The sequence below is a fragment of the Schistocerca serialis genome, chromosome 6 (assembly GCF_023864345.2).
Source record: "Schistocerca serialis cubense isolate TAMUIC-IGC-003099 chromosome 6, iqSchSeri2.2, whole genome shotgun sequence".
NCBI lineage: Eukaryota > Metazoa > Arthropoda > Insecta > Orthoptera > Acrididae > Schistocerca > Schistocerca serialis.
Genome location: NC_064643.1, coordinates 693,342,872 through 693,363,260, shown reverse-complemented (window position 1 = coordinate 693,363,260; position 20,389 = coordinate 693,342,872). Strand labels below are relative to the sequence as shown.

General features: G+C 43.3%; 1 protein-coding gene across 1 annotated transcript in view; it reads right to left on the bottom strand.

The window, feature by feature from the left end:
* LOC126485035 (pikachurin-like) overlaps positions 1-20,389 on the bottom strand; it is a 779,910-nt gene that overhangs the window by 213,526 nt on the left and 545,995 nt on the right. The window contains exon 8 of the mRNA XM_050108640.1: positions 5,674-5,818. Within this exon, the coding sequence (XP_049964597.1) occupies positions 5,674-5,818 (145 nt within the window). The remainder of the gene's footprint in view (positions 1-5,673; positions 5,819-20,389) is intronic.

Below are 20,389 nucleotides of genomic sequence, written 5' to 3'. Positions count from 1 at the left end.
TTTCGCGACGCTGTCACCCCTGTGCATACACAAAAAATGTGATAACTCAAAAGCACTTGACAACTGGACATCACCGACATCAGCTGATCGCGTGAGGTAAATGACTGTAATCGTATTGCTGTACAACCAAAGTGGAAAATGTAAACGTCTTTTATTAAAGTTGAGACGAAAGCAACTGATATGAGAAAACTTTCAGAAGAGATTACAATGCCGATGTTGATCTACAGCGCATGGGGATATAAGTGATAACATCACTATTAATCTGTAATATTTGTGTAAGCTTAAGACAACTAAAATACTCTTTGAAAACCAGAAACACCCAAGATGAGCAACAACGTAGATGATGTTGCATGCTTAATGAAAGGCGAGGAGAAGAAAGGTCGAATACCTGAGTTCATTATAGTCTAAAGTGGCGGCAGGATACAGCCAAAAGAACAGATACAGTAACTGGAAAAATTCCAGAAAAACCGGCCCCGTAACATTTAGTGGTACAATGGAAAGTGGACACACAAATGAACAATAAGGATTTCACATATTTAGTTGACATGGATTGAGTGCATAATCTGAAAGAAGGCTCGGTAGCGAGGATTACGGTGTAACGGATTTTCCATTTTGACAACGCAGATGGAATGTCGTCAATATTCGCCTTGTCTGTTCTCCATTGCCTCTGATGTGCGACGCAGGTTTCGTGCGTATGGTGATTTAGAAGGTTCATAAAGTGAGGCGTTTTGTGGAGTGTAGCCTCGTCTTGGTAAATACGTGAGTTTTGAATCCCATCATTCATTATTATACTCGCATGCTTTATCGGCTACTGACTTTGTTCAAAGACCACTTCAGTACCTTTGGCGACAACTGTAGATCCGAACGATGAGGGCGAAGAAAATTTCGGAAGTTCGAAAGTGTTTTGTCGCCTATCCGACTGCTTTCTGCAAACAGGGTGCTACACGCAACAAATTCATTTCGCTGGTACGATGCCCTTCAAACGTAGTGGCGCAGGACGGCATTAAGTGACGAGTGAGTCGAAGTTTTCGGCTAATGCGCTCTCTTATCTCAAGTATCAGCACAGGGAAGGACGAACGAGCTGGGGGCCCGTCGGAGGAAACGGAGTAGGGTCTCGTCCAAGTAAAGCAGAGTTAATTGGACGAAGAGGTGTTCCCGACGAGAACTTTACGAAGCGGCATCTCCGATACTGATGTAGGAGGCTACCAGGAAATGAACGAAGCAGGCACTCAAGCGACGAAACTAAACGAGGGATTTTCATACTATGTGTTTCACTAGCCTTCACACGTTACAAGGAGAAACATTTTCGCTGAGAAATCTGTTGTATTTGTAACCGGGAAACAGAAACATGATTTGTCTTAGGTTTTGTAATTTTTACTTTTATTAAGGGGGGGGGGGGGGCGGGGTAGGACGTCAAACAGGCCGACTTGGAGCAGGAGAGGCATCACAGGACATTTTAATTTCCAGTGTTCATATTTTTACAAATAAATTCATTAAACTTTGTCAGCATCACCAGGAAGGATTCAAGATTCACACTCATTCCAGTGGAAGTTCGAAAACATAACAAAATAAATTTTTTACGTGTGAAATTTCATCATTTTTTTCACTTACTAATGGCTGCATTTGTTGCTATAGGTACACTTTTCTTCATAAGTTAGAGAGATTCTTCGATGAATTTTGCACAGCATACACACCGTACTTACAGGGGCATGAAACTCTAGAAATTATTTAATTTATGAAAAAACGAATGAACTGTTCTATTTTAAACCTCATGTTTAGAAAAAACACAAATTTTGGAGTTAATTACCGCAATTTTTACCACAGTTTTTAATAGATTTGGAAAATTCTAGAGTTTCATACACCTTTAAGTATGGTTTGTGTGTTGTGCAAAATTCATCGAAGTATCTCTCTTATTTATGAAGAAAACTGTACCTATAGCAACAAATGCTGCCATTAGTAACTGAAAAATATGATGAAATTTCACATGTAAAAAAAAATTATTTCGTTATGTTTTACAACTTCTACTGCTAAGAGTGTGACTTCTGAATTCTTCCTGGTCATGCTGACGAAGTTTTATAAATTTATTTGTAGAAGTATAGACAGTGGAAATTGAAATGTCCTGTGGTGCCTCTCCTGCTCCAAGTCAGCCCGTTTGACGTCCTACCCACCTTAAACGGGAAGAAAGAAGTATGTTGAGTAGGGAGATGACGAATATTTATGAGTCATTTACACTTCAACAATGATCATTCTTAATGGATTGTCTTTGCTGCATAACATTGCAGGAAGGTTCTCCTGTCCTCCAGAGAAAAATAAGCAGTATTTCTACTGCTTTCAATTTAATAGCGGCGAAGACACTTACTAAATGTTTCCTCTAGTTTTTCCCATAACCCTACCAAAATGACTCTGAGCACTATGCGACTTAACTTCTGAGGTCATCAGTCGCCTAGAACTTAGAACTAATTAAACCTAACTAACCTAAGGAAATCACACACATCCACGCCCGAGGCAGGATTCGAACCTGCGACCGTAGCAGTCGCTCGGCTCCAGACTGCAGGGCCTAGAACCGCTCGGCCACTCCGGCCGGCATAACCCTAAGAAAATCCGTTTATGTCCTATTACACATTAAGCCAGTCTTAAAAAGTGAATTTCAGTGTTACATTCGCATGTATTCTAAAGACAACTGTAGATGTCAAATACTGCTCCTTAGCTTTGTTTTTCTTTTGTCCATCCATTTCACACACAAACAAGAATATTTCTTAAGCTTTCCTTGTAGGGATATATCATCAACTTCTTCTGAAGTTAAAGGTGGTTGGCCATGTGTGGCCGTTAGGTTCTAGGCGCTTCAGTCGGGAACCGCGTGACTGCTTAGGTTAGTTAGGTTTAAGTAGTTCTAAGTTCTAGGTGACTGATGACCTCAGAAGTTAAGTCCCATAGTGCTCAGAGCAATTTGAACAATTTTGAACCAGTATAGCCGTAACAAATTATAAGGAGGCCTATGGACTTCCGATCATTGTAGGACTAATAACAGTAAGATTCCATAATAGAGGATTCCGTGGAGCTCTCGTTTGTACATAAACACCAGATTACGAACTAACAAGTGTAGAAACGTAGTTAGTCTGATGAGTTGAGCGAGCGATCGAGCACGAGCCTACCTTCGTGACGTACGCGCCGCGGCCTGTATTTCTCGTAGGCCACGAGCCTACTACCATCAGTGACGTCACTGGTGCCCACTCCAGCACCATATGTGGTAATGTTTCTGTTGCCAACCCACCGAACCCGCTTCAACTTTCGAAAGGCCGGGCCCCAAGCTGTGCTTGGCTGCAGACACCTAGCTGAGATAGCTTCTTTCGTAACGCTTTTGCAAAATCCGTAACTCTGTTCAATATTAGATACCTCGTCGCATACAATTCGTTGTCTGTTTTCCAGAGGATCTTCTGCTACCGCTGATTTGTCGGGATACCGAACGCGCGAAGTTTTATGTCGCGCTGAATGTGCGTAGTAATGGATAGCGCCCTGTAAAATACGACAAATATTGCTGCCTACGGTGTCCTCAGAACACGATCCGGAAAACGGACACCGACTGCATTCCTTGAGACATCTATAATGAAATACAATAATGGATTCTGTGATATGAATATACAAAAAAGGCAGTCGAGATAAAAATTTCTGATAACATCCCCCATAAAGACGGATGCCTACAGGTAAGCAGAGCGTGGGAGTCGTCCATCGGGAAGCTGTAGTGGGCTCGGCGGGTGGTCAACGAAACCATTACCATGTATGGCGCTAGACTGGGCGCCAATGAAGCCATTATAGCAGCGCTATAATGACTGCTGCAGCGATCACACGACATTCGCCATTTGACAACGGCCAAGAAGTATTCAGTAGGAGGCACTTTGACATATAACCACTTGACGTGGCTGGAAGCCGTACAAAATTTTATCATTATATAACAGCGTGAAACCGTCCGCGGCTCGTGGTCTTGCTGTAGCGTTCTCGCTTCTTGCGCACGGGGTCCCGGGTTCGATTCCCGGCGGGGCCACCGATTTTCTCTGCCTCGAGATGACTGGGTGTTGTGTGTATTTCATCCTCATTCACTTGCAAGTCGCCATAGTGGCGTTAAAGAACTTGTGGAGCGGCGGCCGAACAGCCCCGCGAGGGGTCTCACGGCCACCAATGCTATACGCTCATTATTATTATTATTATTACTACTACCGTGAAACCATACATTCGTATAATGAAGATTCCTATAGAGCAGTGGTGTCCAACCTTTCAACTCACCTTTGCTGAACTGGAAGATGATGAGTATACTGCTGGACCGCACTAAAATATATTCAACACTAACAATAGTCGGTGAGCAAAGAGCGAAAAAAGAAAAAGTGCTGGGGAGGGGGGGGGGGGGGAGGGGTTGCATAGTGAACTCATTTACGGAAGGATTATTTACAACAAGTGAAAGGAAATAATAGAGGATTTCCTTGTATTTCCATAAATTAATATCATTATACGACTCTAAATCTCAAGCTTCGCAGTAGCAAACGAAGTAGCCTTAAATAACAGACCGTAGCACCTGACGGATTTTCCGGTTATATGGACGAGGCTTTAGGGATTTCAGTATACCACGGGCGGCATCTCAAGAACGAGACGAACGAATAACAGACAAGAGTCGTGTGGCCATTGTCTCATACTGACAGTATTTACGAACTTCTAGCATGCTGGAGTAGCTTGGGGTCAGCAACGTATGTTAATCAGTAGAACGAAAAACCGGTCCAAGTTGCTAATTTTTACCTTTTATTCATTCGATGACCAGTTTCGGGCCGATATCCATTTTCAAATAATGGTAACAAAATCGAAAATGCCATTTTCAAATATGTAAAAAATATGCAATGAACATTTACAGTTCATACAGATAACTACAAATGTTCATTGAACGTTTTTGACCTCTATTAGCCGAGCGATCTGAGGCGCTGCAGTCGTGGACTGTGCTTCTGATCCCGGCGGAGGTTCGAGTCCTCCCTCGGGAATGGGTGTGTGTGTTTGTCCTTACGATAGTTTAGGTTAAGTAGTGTGTAAGCTTAGGGACTGATGACCTTAGCAGTTAAGTCCCATAAGATTTCACACACATCTGAACATTTTTTTGACCTCTTCGGAAACGCCATTTTCCAATTTGTTATGATGGTTTCAAAATGGGTCTATGCCCGAAAATAGTCATCGAATGAATAAAAAGTAAAAATTTGCAACTTGGACCGGTTTTTCGTTCTACTGAAAATATTCAGTTTATCATAAATTTATTAAACAGTATTTTATGTTTATTTATTTATTTATTTATTTCTTACCGGTCGTGTGACAGAGGCTCACTTCTTGGGCCACATTATACTTGCTTTTGGCTGCATGCGGGCCACAGGTTGGACACCCCTCTTCTAGAGTATTTAATACCATGACATGCAGTCACTTAATATGCTCCTCGAATGTAGCACGGTTATTGTTAAAACAATCATTTCCTTGGAGGGAACTTCTAACATAGCATAGCAAGAAGGATAGTGGTAAATTGGCAGTATCATAAAACCCAGGTCACGGGCTCGGTATGCTATCCAGCTGCCACAACCGTCATCACTGACGTGCCACTACTGTTACAAGCACTACACGTGAGCGCCACGTGCGACACGCGTGGCCTCTCACCTTGGAGCGGCCCTCGACCCTGCGGCCCTTGTTCAGCTGCAGCCAGGCGTCCCAGCGGTGCCTGTACAGCGTCACGCGGTTCCACTGGTTCAGCTGCACCGTCTCCTCAGACCGCACCACACCCAGGCCGGAGCCGCAGTCGAACCTGAAACCGTGAGGCCACAGTCACACTCAAATCTGATGCAAACATCAATACACTAACAGCACTAACCTGGATGTGGTTTCCCCTGTCTACTCACCATACGCGGGCTCTAAAACAATGAGAGAGAAAAGAGAAATTGATCAAAGAGGCTAGACATCCGTGACGAGTTCTAGACACGTTTTTAAGCAGGACTTGAGTTAAATTTTTTAAATGGCCCAAGTGCACGAATACTGATTTAAATCACAGCTCTAAAAACTTAGGAGTGTAGTCGAAGGTTGTAGGCCCATATGTTCATTAACTGAAAGTAACTGGTTTGATTTGATAGTGGCAACCCTATAATTCAAAGTAACGAAGGTACGGTATTACGTCTATATTTTAAAAACAAACAGTCGCTGTCACTGCTTACATTCATGCTGAATCAGACTGGGTGTCGTACTGTAACCTTACATTTCAAGCAGATGGGGAGAAGTAACACACAGCTGTTCGGTGTGAGGGCTACTACCACTACGCTTAGGTTAGAAGCAGTTCTTCATGAGATTGCTAGTTAGTACGTCGTTTTAAATAAATGTATTTTCGATTGAATAAATACGGAAACTACAATTTTTAAAGGTGTCTGTAGCAGAACGAGGCAACGGCCTTGCCGCAGTGGTTACACCGGTTCACTTCTGCCAGTACCTCGTCCCCTACCTTCCAAACTTTACAGAAGCTCTTCTGCGAACTGGAAGAGCTTCTGTAAAGTCTGGAAGGTAGGAGAATAGGTACTGGCAGAAGTGAAGCTGTGAGGACGGGGCGTGAGTCGTGCTTGGGTAGTTCAGATGGTAGAGCACTTGCTCGCGAAAGGCTGAGGTCCAGAATTCGAGTCTCGGTCCGGCACACAGTTTTAATGTGGCAGGAACCTTCATATCAGCGCACACTCCACTGCAGAGTGAAAATCTCATTCTGAATGTGCAGACATTATTACATGAATTAATAAAGTCACTGAAGTTGAAGAGGAGGGAGACAAAAAAATCACTAAAATTGGTATCAAAATGTTTATATCCAAAATATTGCCTACAAGTAAGACCAGGGACAATAATATAATCCATTGTTACTAGTTGTTATGACTTTGACAAACCATTATAATATTTGATTTTAAATTTAACATAAAAATCCGTGTGTAATTATATCGCCGTAATAAAACAGTGTGAAATGAAAGCTATAGTTAATAGTAAAAGCATGCAGCTTTACTGTATGATTACATGATGATGGCGTCCTCTTGGGTAAAATATTCCGGAGGTAAAATAATCCCCCATTCGGATCTCCGGGCGGGGACTACTCAAGAGGATGTCGTTATCAGGAGAAAGAAAACTGGCATTCTACGGATCGGAGCGTGGAATGTCAGATCCCTTAATCGGGCAGGTAGGTTAGAGAATTTAAAAAGGGAAATGGATAGGTTGAAGTTAGATATAGTGGGAATTAGTGAAGTTCGGTGGCAGGAGGAACAAGACTTCTGGTCAGGTGACTACAGGGTTATAAACACAAAATCAAATAGGGGTAATGCAGGAGTAGGTTTAATAATGAATAGGAAAATAGGAATGCGGGTAAGCTACTACAAACAGCATAGTGAACGCATTATTGTGGCCAAGATAGATACGAAGCCCACACCTACTACAGTAGTACAAGTTTATATGCCAACTAGCTCTGCAGATGACGAAGAAATTGAAGAAATGTATGATGAAATAAAAGAAATTATTCAGATTGTGAAGGGAGACGAAAATTTAATAGTCATGGGTGACTGGAATTCGAGTGTAGGAAAAGGGAGAGAAGGAAACATAGTAGGTGAATATGGATTGGGGGACAGAAATGAAAGAGGAAGCCGCCTGGTAGAATTTTGCACAGAGCACAACATAATCATAACTAACACTTGGTTTAAGAATCATGAAAGAAGGTTGTATACATGGAAGAACCCTGGAGATACTAAAAGGTATCAGATAGATTGTATAATGGTAAGACAGAGATTTAGGAACCAGGTTTTAAATTGTAAGACATTTCCAGGGGCAGATGTGGACTCTGACCACAATCTATTGGTTATGACCTGTAGATTAAAACTGAAGAAACTGCAAAAAGGTGGGAATTTAAGGAGATGGGACCTGGATAAACTAAAACAACCAGAGGTTGTACAGAGATTCAGGGAGAGCATAAGGGAGCAATTGACAGGAATGGGGGAAATAAATACAGTAGAAGAAGAATGGGTAGCTTTGAGGGATGAAGTAGTGAAGGCAGCAGAGGATCAAGTAGGTAAAAAGACGAGGGCTAGTAGAAGTCCTTGGGTAACAGAAGAAATATTGAATTTAATTGATGAAAGGAGAAAATATAAAAATGCAGTAAGTGAAACAGGCAAAAAGGAATACAAACGTCTCAAAAATGAGATCGACAGGAAGTGCAAAATGGCTAAGCAAGGATGGCTAGAGGACAAATGTAAGGATGTAGAGGCCTATCTCACTAGGGGTAAGATAGATACCGCCTACAGGAAAATTAAAGACACCTTTGGAGATAAGAGAACGACTTGTATGAGTATCAAGAGCTCAGATGGAAACCCAGTTCTAAGCAAAGAAGGGAAAGCAGAAAGGTGGAAGGAGTATATAGAGGGTCTATACAAGGGCGATGTACTTGAGGACAATATTATGGAAATGGAAGAGGATGTAGATGAAGATGAAATGGGAGATACGATACTGCGTGAAGAGTTTGACAGAGCACTGAAAGACCTGAGTCGAAAGAAGGCCCCCGGAGTAGACAATATTCCATTGGAACTACTGACGGCCGTGGGAGAGCCAGTCCTGACAAAACTCTACCACCTGGTGAGCAAGATGTATGAAACAGGCGAAATACCCTCAGACTTCAAGAAGAATATAATAATTCCAATCCCAAAGAAAGCAGGTGTTGACAGATGTGAAAATTACCGAACTATCAGCTTAATAAGTCACAGCTGCAAAATACTAACACGAATTCTTTACAGACGAATGGAAAAACTAGTAGAAGCCAACCTCGGGGAAGATCAGTTTGGATTCCGTAGAAATGTTGGAACACGTGAGGCAATACTGACCTTACGACTTATCTTAGAAGAAAGATTAAGGAAAGGCAAACCTACGTTTCTAGCATTTGTAGACTTAGAGAAAGCTTTTGACAATGTTGACTGGAATACTCTCTTTCAAATTCTGAAGGTGGCAGGGGTAAAATACAGGGAGCGAAAGGCTATTTACAATTTGTACAGAAACCAGATGGCAGTTATAAGAGTCGAGGGACATGAAAGGGAAGCAGTGGTTGGGAAGGGAGTAAGGCAGGGTTGTAGCCTCTCCCCGATGTTATTCAATCTGTATATTGAGCAAGCAGTAAAGGAAACAAAAGAAAAATTCGGGGTAGGTATTAAAATTCATGGAGAAGAAATAAAAACTTTGAGGTTCGCCGATGACATTGTAATTCTGTCAGAGACAGCAAAGGACTTGGAAGAGCAGTTGAATGGAATGGACAGTGTCTTGAAAGGAGGATATAAGATGAACATCAACAAAAGCAAAACAAGGCTAATGGAATGTAGTCTAATTAAGTCGGGTGATGCTGAGGGAATTAGATTAGGAAATGAGGCACTTAAAGTAGTAAAGGAGTTTTGCTATTTGGGGAGCAAAATAACTGATGATGGTCGAAGTAGAGAGGATATAAAATGTAGGCTGGCAATGGCAAGGAAAGCGTTTCTGAAGAAGAGAAATTTGTTAACATCCAGTATTGATTTAAGTGTCAGGAAGTCATTTCTGAAAGTATTCGTATGGAGTGTAGCCATGTATGGAAGTGAAACATGGACAATAAATAGTTTGGACAAGAAGAGAATAGAAGCTTTCGAAAGGTGGTGCTACAGAAGAATGCTGAAGATTAGATGGGTAGATCACATAACTAATGAGGAAGTATTGATTAGGATTGGGGAGAAGAGAAGTTTGTGGCACAACTTGACCAGAAGAAGGGATCGGTTGGTAGCACATGTTCTGAGGCATCAAGGGATCACAAATTTAGTATTGGAGGGCAGCGTGGAGGGTAAAAATCGTAGAGGGAGACCAAGAGATGAATACACTAAGCAGATTCAGAAGGATGTAGGTTGCAGTAGGTACTGGGAGATGAAAAAGCTTGCACAGGATAGAGTAGCATGGAGAGCTGCATCAAACCAGTCTCAGGACTGAATACCACAACAACAACAAGTTAATTTTGAATTGTCCTTGTGATTTTCGTGATTAACACACTATAATTGGTAGGAATTTGTTATTATCATTCGATTTCCATTTTCATTGTTTCACTTTCCGTACAAATTAAATAAATTAATTCTTTGATTTAATGCTATTAATCCAAAATTTCATTATTTTTAATTTGACCGTACCGCAAATGTGTAATTTTATGAGCAGAAACACAGTTTATTTTTCTGATCTTATTAATTTTAAAGGTTTATTGCCAAGTAATACATATGTACGGATTCTTAGCATGCATTCAAATTCTTCTCCCAGCTTATACGAGAGTTGTTCAATAAATGATGCAACACATTATTCTGAAAGCAGGTTGGTCTTAATAAGGACTCTTATTCACTAATCCTTTGGCTACAAAACCCTATTCTCCAACGTAATCTCCGCTAGTTGCAGCGGCCTTACAACGCCTTACTGGGACGGCCTGTATGCCCGCATGGTACCACTGCACTGGTCGACGTCGAGGCCAACGTCTTGCTTGTCACACGACTGGGAGTTTGCGGTGCGAGATCCGGGCCGTTGAGGAATGAGGAAAATCAGTCCAATGGAGTTTTCTGAGCTCCTCTCGGATACTCAGGGTTCTTTGAGGCCTTGTGTTGTCATGAAGCTGTAGTTCGTTTCAATTTTTGTGGTGACGAACCCTCTGACGGAGTTTCTTCAGTTTGCTGATGGTAGTACAATACACTTCCGAGTTGATCGTTGCACCATGAGGGACGACAAAAAACAGAATAACGCTTTCAGAGTCCATGAAGCATCGCCATGACTTTACCGACTGACGGTGCGTCCTTGAACTATTTCTTCGGGAGGGAGGTGGTGTGGTGCCACTCCATGAGAGATCGGAAGGTTTGAACGACCATGTTGCGGTGATGGCAGACGCCTCGTACAATAACTCACCGTGCTTTTGTTCACTGTCGGGTCTACATACATTCTGCCAGTGCCCATGAATAATTGCGACGCTCTGGTTTTCCGCCAAAACAAACTCAATGACTTCTCTGCGTGGAACGCACATCTGTTACACGCGCCATTTTGAAGGTGAAGTACACTGTGTGTCAAAAGTATCCGGACACCTCCAAATACATACGTCTTACATATTAGGTGCATTGTGCTGAACCTGCTGCCAGGTAGTCCATATCAGCGACCTCAGAGAGCAGAATGGGGCTCTCCGCCGAACTCTCGGACTTCGAAGGTGCTTAGGTGATTGGGTGTCACTTGTGTCATACGTCTGTACGCGAGATTTCCACAATCCCAAACATCCCTAGGTCTATTGTTTCCGATGCGATAGTGAAGAGGAAACGTGAAGGGACGCGTACAGCACAAAAGCGTACAGGCCGTCCTCGTCTCTTGACTGACAGACCGCCACTCAGTTGAAGAGAGTCGTAATGCGTAATAAGCAGACATCTATCCAGACCATTACACAGGAATTCCACACTGCATCAGTAAACACTGCAAGTACGATGACAGTTAGATACGAGGTGAGAAAACGTGGATTTCATGGTCGAGCGGCTGCTCATAAGCCACACATCAAGCCGGTAAATGCCAAACGAGAGCAGTGGGAAAACATTGTACGGAGTGACGAATCAAGGTACACAATGTGGCGATCCGATGGCGGGCTGTGGGTATGACGAATGCCCGGTGAACGTCATCTGCCAGCGTGTGTAGTGCCAACAGTAAAATTCGGAGGCGGTGGCGTTATGGCGTCGTCGTGTTTTTCATGGAGGTGGCTTGCACCCCTTGTTGTTTTGCGTGGCACTATCACAGACAAGCCTACATTGATGTTTTAAGCACCTTTTTGCTTCCCACTGTTGAAGAGCAATTCGGGGATGACAACTGCATCTGTCAACACGATCGAGCGTCTGTTCATAATGCACGGCCTATAGCGGAGTGGTTCCATGACAATAACATCCCTGTAATACACTGGCTTGCACAGAGTCCCGACCGGAATCCTATACAACAGCTTTCAGATTTTTGGAAGGCCTCACCGACCGACATCGATACATTTCCTCAGTGCAGCACTCCGTGAAGAATGGACTGCCATTCATCAAGAAACCTTCCAGCACCTGATTGAACGTAGGCCCGCGAGAGTGGAAGCTGTCATAAAGGCTAAGAGCTGGCCAACACCATACTGAATTCCAGCATTACAGATGGAGGGCGCCACGAACTTGTAAGTCATTTTCAGCCAGCTGTCCGGATACTTTTGATCTCATAGTGTATAGCACTGCCACAGATTGGAACTTCATGGAACTACAGAGGCAGAACCGGGAATGTTCCATGATGCCCCAAAACAAATTCTGCATTTTTTCAACAGAATTGGGATTACTTATTGAAAGCAGCTTCTATTTTTATCAATATTACTTCTTAATTTATTTTCTTATTTCATTTGCAACAGAGAAGTGTGAAGATAAAAATGTAAATGGTGCTAAATTGGATCTATGGTACATGCTAAATAACATAGTACACGTAAAGGGCAGCAAATAACTAACTAAAATAAAATTTAAAAAACGAATAAAATCAGCTTGTCCTTGTGTCAGAGACTAGCCTGTAAAGGATTACAAGAACATGCGAAAATGGCTGGTGATAGTTCACAGCCGTGGAATCTACGCGAAAATTGCATTATTTCGTCACGCCACACACTGTGCACGACATGTACGATCCGTATCTGCGCAGACCCAAAATTGACGTCGGTTGGGTCGATGCGCTCTATCGGTAAACTGTTATCGTGTTTTACTTCAACTTTGACGTTACTGCACAATGTTACGGTTTGACCTATACTCGCGTACTGCAATCTAACATTAGTTTCCGCTCTACCCTACAAACTGTGCTCTCGGCGCATTGTTCATCTCCATGTAGTCGAAAACCGATTCGGCAGGATTGCTAGGTGGATATTTATCTCTTGCAATCTGACGTTACTTTCCACTTAGCCCTGCAAACTGTGCTCTCGGCGCACTGCTCATCTTCGTGTAGTCGAAAACCGAATAGGTTGAATAGCTAGCGGGTATTTACCTCGTGAAGTAGAAGAGACGCTATTTAATTATCTACTGATAGTTATGTAGGTTTAAGTGAATCGAATTCAGGTTGTTCTTTGATGCCAGTTTAATGTTCCAGGTACGAGTATAGCAATGTAATAAATACTTGAAATTACATTAGATTAAATCATCACTACTCCTTGAATATTCACTGTCTAGCAAATGCATTCTAAGAATTTTGTTTGTGTTTTTTTTATATTTAGTCCGAAGACTGATATGATGCAGCGCTCCTCCTTACACAGTACATCAGCAGTTTGTCGAGAAATACAACGGTTATCCAACCCATTAATTTCCACTATTCTCGGTACCAACAATAAAAGGCGGTAATGTCTGATGTTACGTGGACATATACACTCCTGGAAATGAAAAAAAGAACACATTGACACCGGTGTGTCAGACCCACCATACTTGCTCCGGACACTGCGAGAGGGCTGTACAAGCAATGATCACACGCACGGCACAGCGGACACACCAGGAACCGCGGTGTTGGCCGTCGAATGGAGCTAGCTGCGCAGCATTTGTGCACCGCCGCCGTCAGTGTCAGCCAGTTTGCCGTGGCATACGGAGCTCCATCGCAGTTTTTAACACTGGTAGCAAGCCGCGACAGCGTGGACGTGAACCGTATGTGCAGTTGACGGACTTTGAGCGAGGGCGTATAGTGGGCATGCGGGAGGCCGGGTGGACGTACCGCCGAATTGCTCAACACGTGGGGCGTGAGGTCTCCACAGTACATCGATGTTGTCGCCAGTGGTCGGCGGAAGGTGCACGTGCCCGTCGACCTGGGACCGGACCGCAGCGACGCACGGATGCACGCCAAGACCGTAGGATCCTACGCAGTGCCGGAGGGGACCGCACCGCCACTTCCCAGCAAATTAGGGACACTGTTGCTCCTGGGGTATCGGCGAGGACCATTCGCAACCGTCTCCATGAAGCTGGGCTACGGTCCTGCACACCGTTAGGCCGTCTTCCGCTCACGCCCCAACATCGTGCAGCCCGCCTCCAGTGGTGTCGCGACAGGCGTGAATGGAGGGACGAATGGAGACGTGTCGTCTTCAGCGATGAGAGTCGCTTCTGCCTTGGTGCCAATGATGGTCGTATGCGTGTTTGGCTCCGTGCAGGTGAGCGCCACAATCAGGACTGCATACGACCGAGGTACACAGGGCCAACACCCGGCATCATGGTGTGGGGAGCGATCTCCTACACTGGCCGTACACCACTGGTGATCGTCGAGGGGACACTGAATAGTGCACGGTACATCCAAACCGTCATCGAACCCATCGTTCTACCATTCCTAGACCGGCAAGGGAACTTGCTGTTCCAACAGGACAATGCACGTCCGCATGTATCCCGTGCCACCCAACGTGCTCTAGAAGGTGTAAGTCAACTACCCTGGCCAGCAAGATCTCCGGATCTGTCCCCCATTGAGCATGTTTGGGACTGGATGAAGCGTCGTCTCACGCGGTCTGCAAGTCCAGCACGAACGCTGGTCCAACTGAGGCGCCAGGTGGAAATGGCATGGCAAGCCGTTCCACAGGACTACATCCAGTATCTCTACGATCGTCTCCATGGGAGAATAGCAGCCTGCATTGCTGCGAAAGGTGGATATACACTGTACTAGTGCCGACATTGTGCATGCTCTGTTGCCTGTGTCTATGTGCTTGTGGTTCTGTCAGTGTGATCATGTGATGTATCTGATCCCAGGAATGTGTCAATAAAGTTTCCCCTTCCTGGGACAATGAATTCACGGTGTTCTTATTTCAATTTCCAGGAGTGTAAGTTGGATATATAGACCTAATCTATGTTCATCATATTTTATTTCTTATGTTTTGAATTAAGTGTACGTATCTGATGTACAGAAATTGCATTTGTTCCTTTACATTTAACGACTGAGCACGGGGAGAATGTGTGATGTCTTCTAAAACGAACCGAACATCTGATCACAGACCGTAATGCACCGAAGGCCATCGTCCCTCAGAGCAAGAGTCACTTTTGTCCATGTATTTTCCGTGAGACTCGTTAAGTGTTTTGTTACTTTATGTTAACCGAATCGGAGTGAGTAGGGCTCACTTTACCAGACAGGTTTCTTCATTCAAATGTACAAAGCTGGTAACACTAACAAATTACTGTTAAAGTTGGAAAGCTAATGATGTAGTTGCTCTGGATTTTCACATATGGAATTTTATGGAAGAGAGAGAAATCTGTTTTATCAGAAGAACAATTTATGACTTTTATCATACGCAAGAGCCTGGATCGGTGTTTTGCCACGTATCGCGAAATGTTGATGGATTATTTATCAATTCCAAGACAACTTAAGTGGCGAAAAATTACTTTTATATGTTTTATACAGTAGAAACTCAGCGGCGATTTAATTAAAGTTATTGACGACAAACATTCATCATCTCTGCTCTACGTATCCTATTATCTTTTCCTTCTCGCGCTGTAGAAAACCGATCCTGCAAAACGAAACTAAATTAATGTTATTCAGACGACGAAGTCATCCCCCATACACTGTTTCAACGATGACAATGCGATTCTACAAAGTGGTCCACTGCACCCGTGTCATACAGTGGCGACTGTGATTAGTAATCAAAACGTCCTCAGTCTCGCGTTAAAACTCCGCCATCGCTTACATTTCGAATACAAATCATCAGCAAAGCGGCCGAAGACTTCCGGTGTAAAATGTCACCCTTATTCAGCCAACGTCCATGTTAAAGATGGACGAGCGGACAAAGGTTCATGGCACTCTTTTGCCATTGGAGTGGGAAACTACCCCTAAAGGCGGAAGCATCAGCAACGACGAACGGAATGAGAATGCAGAAGGCAATGGAGAGCACTGTATTAAGATACATAATGTGTATCCACAGGACATGTGGCCTGTAATCGAAAAAGCGTGATCTCTCCACCCCCAAATTCGGATCTCCGGGAAGGGACTGCCAAGGGGGAGGTGGCCATGAGAAAACGATGGAATAACCAACGAAAGGACAACATTTTACGAGTCGCGGCGTGGAATGCCGGAAGGTCGAACGTGTTAGGGAAGCTAAAAATATCTGGAAAAGGAAATCCTGAGATACAAACAGGTAATAGTGAGGGTCACTGAAGTGAAACGGAAAGAAGACACGAATTTTTTGGCCATATGAGTATAGGGTAATATCAACCGTTTCAGAAAATGGTGTAACAGGAGTAGGATTCGTTATGAATAGGAAGACAGGGCAGAGAGTGAGTCATGTGAACAATTCAGTGGTAGAGTTGTTGTCATGAGAACAGAAAGCAAACCAATACCGACAAAAATAGTTCTGGTGTTCACACCAACGTCTCAAGCAGAGGATGAAGAGATAGAGAACGGGAAGAACAGACGTAGAGGGGGATGAAAATGTAACAGTCATGTGGGACTGGAAACCGATAAGAAGAAAGAAGTACCGGAGAGTAGGACTTGGTATTAGGAATGAGGGAGGAGAAAGACTAATTGAGCTCTGCAATAAACATCAGCCAGGAACAGCGAACACACTGTTCAAGAATCATGAAAGGAGGAGGTATACTTGGTAAAGGCCATGAGACTGGGGAAGATTTCAGTTAGATTACATCATGGGCTGGCAGAGATTCCGAAACCAGATACTGAATTGTAAGGCGTACCCGAGAGCAGATACAGCTTCAGGTCGCAGTTTGGTAGTGATGTAGAGTAGGATAAAGTTTAAAAGACAAGTGAGGAAGAATCAGTTCGCAAAGAAGTTGGGTACGGAAACACTAAAGAATGCAGAGGTGAGCTTAAAGGTCTCTCACGCTATAGATACTACGATAAAGAATAGCTCAGTAAGCAGTTCAGTTGAAGAGGTTTAAATGGCTCTGAGCACTAGGGGACTTAAATTCTAAGATCATCAGTCCCCTAGAACTTAGAACTACTTAAACCTAACTAACCTAAGGACATCACACACATCCAAGCCCGAGGCAGGATTCGAACCTGCGACCGTAGCGGTCGCGCGGTTCCAGACTGTAGCGCCTAGAACCGCACGGCCACCCCGGCCGGCAGTTGAAGAGTAATGGACATCTCTAAAAATAGCAATCACAGAAGTTGTGGAGAAAGACATAGGTACAAAGAAGGTAACTACGAAGAAATCATGGGTCACAGAAGAAATACTTCAATTGATCGAAGGAAGAAGGAAAATTATGAGGAAATCGTGAAAGATATGGTGGTCCAAAGGAATGACTGAAAAGGCAAAACAATCTTCGGTGAAATTAAAAGCAATGATGGTAACATTAAGAGTGCAATGGACATTCCATTGTTAAATGCAGAAGAGAAAGTGGATAGGTGGAACGAACACATTGAATGTCTGTATGAAGTGGAAGACTTGTTTGATGATGTGACGGAAGAAGAAACAGGAGTCGATATAGAAAAGACAGCGGACATAGAATTAGAATCAGAATTTAAAAGAGCTCTGAAAGACTTAAACTGAATACGGCAGTAAGGATAAGTAACATCCCATCAGAATTTCTAAGATCATTCGGGGAAGTGGCAACAAAACGATTATTTATGTTGGTGTGTAGAATGCATGAGTCTGGCGATATACCATCAAAATTTCAGAGAAACATCTTCCGCACAATTCCCAAGATTGCAAGAGCCGACAAGAGCGAGAATTATCACACAATCAGCTTAACAGCTCATACATCCAAGTTGTTGAGAAGACTAATATACAAAAGTGCGGAAAAGGAAATTGAGCATGTGTTAGATAACGATCAGTTTGGCCTTAGGAAAGGCAAGGGCATGAGAGAGGCAATTATGACGTTGAGGTTGATAACGGAAGCAAGACTAAAGAGAAATCGAGACACATTCACAAGAGTTGTCGACCTGAAAGAAAGCGTTCGACAGTGTCAAATGATGCAAAATTTTTTAATACTGAGAAAAATAGCGGTGAGCTATAGGGAAATCCGGGTAATACACAATATGTACAAGAACCAAGAGGGTACAATAAGAGTGCAAGACCAAGGACGAAGTGCTCGGTTTGAAAATGGTGTAAGACAGGGATGTAGTCTCTCGCCCCTACTGTTCAGTCTATACATCGAAGAAGCTATGAAAGAAAGATTCAAGGGTGGAATTAAAATTGATGATGAAAGGATATTAATGATAAATTCGCTGATGACATTGCTATTCTCGTCAAAACTGAAGAAGAATTAAAAGATCTCCTGAATGGAATGAACTGTCTTATGAGTACAGAATATGGATTAGGAGTAAATCGAAGAGAGACGAAAGTAACGACAGGTAGCAGAAATGAGAACAGCGAAAAATTTAAAATTAGGATTCGTGTTTAAGTAGTTGAAGTTAAGGTATCGTGCTACCTGAGCAGCAAAATAACCCATGATGGACGGAGCAAGGAGGACATTAAAAACAGACTAGCACTGGCAAAAAGGCATCCCTGGCCAAGAGAGGCCTACAAGTATTAAACCTAGACCTTAATTTGAGGATGAAATTTCTGAGAATGTACGTTTGGAGCTCAGCATTGTATGTTAGTGAAACATGGACTGTGGGAAAAGCAGAAAAGAAGAGAATAGAACTATTTGAGATGTGGTGCTACAGAAGAAAGCTGAATATTAGGTGAACTGGTAAGGTAAGGGATGAGGAGGTTCTGCGCAGAATCGGAGAGTACAGGAATATATGAAAAACACTGACAAAAAAGGTAGACAGTGACAAGATATCTACTAAGACATCAGGGAATAACTTCCACGGTACAAGACGAAGATATAGAGGGTAAAAACTGTAGAGGAAGACAGATATCGGAAAACGTCCTGCAAATAACTGAGGTCGTAGGTTTCGAGTGCCGCTCTGAGATGAAGAGGTAAGCACAGGAGAGTAATTCGTGGCGTGCCGCATCAGTGAACGAGACAGTCTAAGAAGAATGGACGTGCGACGCGAGGCGGAGAGTGAGCGAACCGTCCCTCTCGCTACATTCGGCCCTACAGGTTGCAATCGTCTGTGACGCTTGCCCTCCGAAAAAAATCTCCTTTGCACTATAATTCATTTATTTATAATGTCTACAATTTTGTTTAGCTTTTATTTACAGCACTATTGCCAGAGGGTGAAATTTTTGTGAAAGGTGCACGCATACATCATTATCAGCACTGTATGCAAGGGACAGACGAAAAAGGCCTACAACTGAGAAACGTAAAGTATATTGTGACGAAAAATTACAGTTGATTTAATGTATGCGCTGTACAGATGCCTGTTTTTACAATGGCTGCTGATATCATGCTAACAAAAACAATCGACTCGTGTTGTCTTGTAAGCACCAATAGGCAGAAAAGATGTGGAGATTTAATGTACATGACGTTCGGAAATTTGGATTAGATACTTGTAGGATTTATAGAGGAGAGTGAGTACACAATATTTTGAATAGGAACCGATGTCCGGAAGCGTACAGCCGTTTGAAAATATGTTGGTAGGTAGGTATGCAACAGGGTAGTCATGGTGGGGGTAGGGGTGGCTGTTTATGTCGGAACGGCTACGTCTATCCTACCTCTTTAATCTGGTTGAGTCTCATTCAAGTGTCTGTGATTGTTAGAGCAACATGGCTGAGTACTCGTTTGCGGAATACGCCGACATGATCCTCCTGAATAGCGAAGCTCACGCTGGTGGAGAAGCTGATCGTCGCGTTTATCAAAATCGTTCTCCATAACATCCGACGGCTTCGCATACCCTTTTCGTCAGAGTTACGCAACGACTTCGACGAACGGTACCTTCATCGTTAGCAGGCGTGACTGTGATGTTCCAAATAGAAGCCATACACTCGAATTGGAAGAGGCCGTACTGCATACGTTGAAGAGAACCCGTCAACGAGAACACGAGCAATTTCGTTGCCTATTAATGAATGGAAATGTAAAACAAGTGACGTACTGGTTCACGCTTTATCAATTACTTATAAAAGTGGCCGCATTACCAATATATTTTCAAATGGTTATAGCCCGGAAACGGTACGATTGTAAAAGAAATTTCCGAACAACCTGTATTTACATCTATCGAACTTTATCTAGTGACAGGTACAATGTAGGCATGATTGCGTTGATAAGGATGGTTTGAGAGCGGTGCAAACTGTTCTGCTTTAGCGTGCGTCGCATTCCACTTTTTCCTTGTCGCCACATTCCTGTAATGCTCATTCTTCCCAGCAGCGGACAGTATGCGTGCTGTTCAGACAATTAGATTAATTCAGTTGGGTATTATTTCGACGTCACCATCCCATACGAATGGAAGGAGAGGACGCTGTGCATTGCAACGTAAACCGTTGTTTGACGGGGCTACGGCAAGCAGGAAG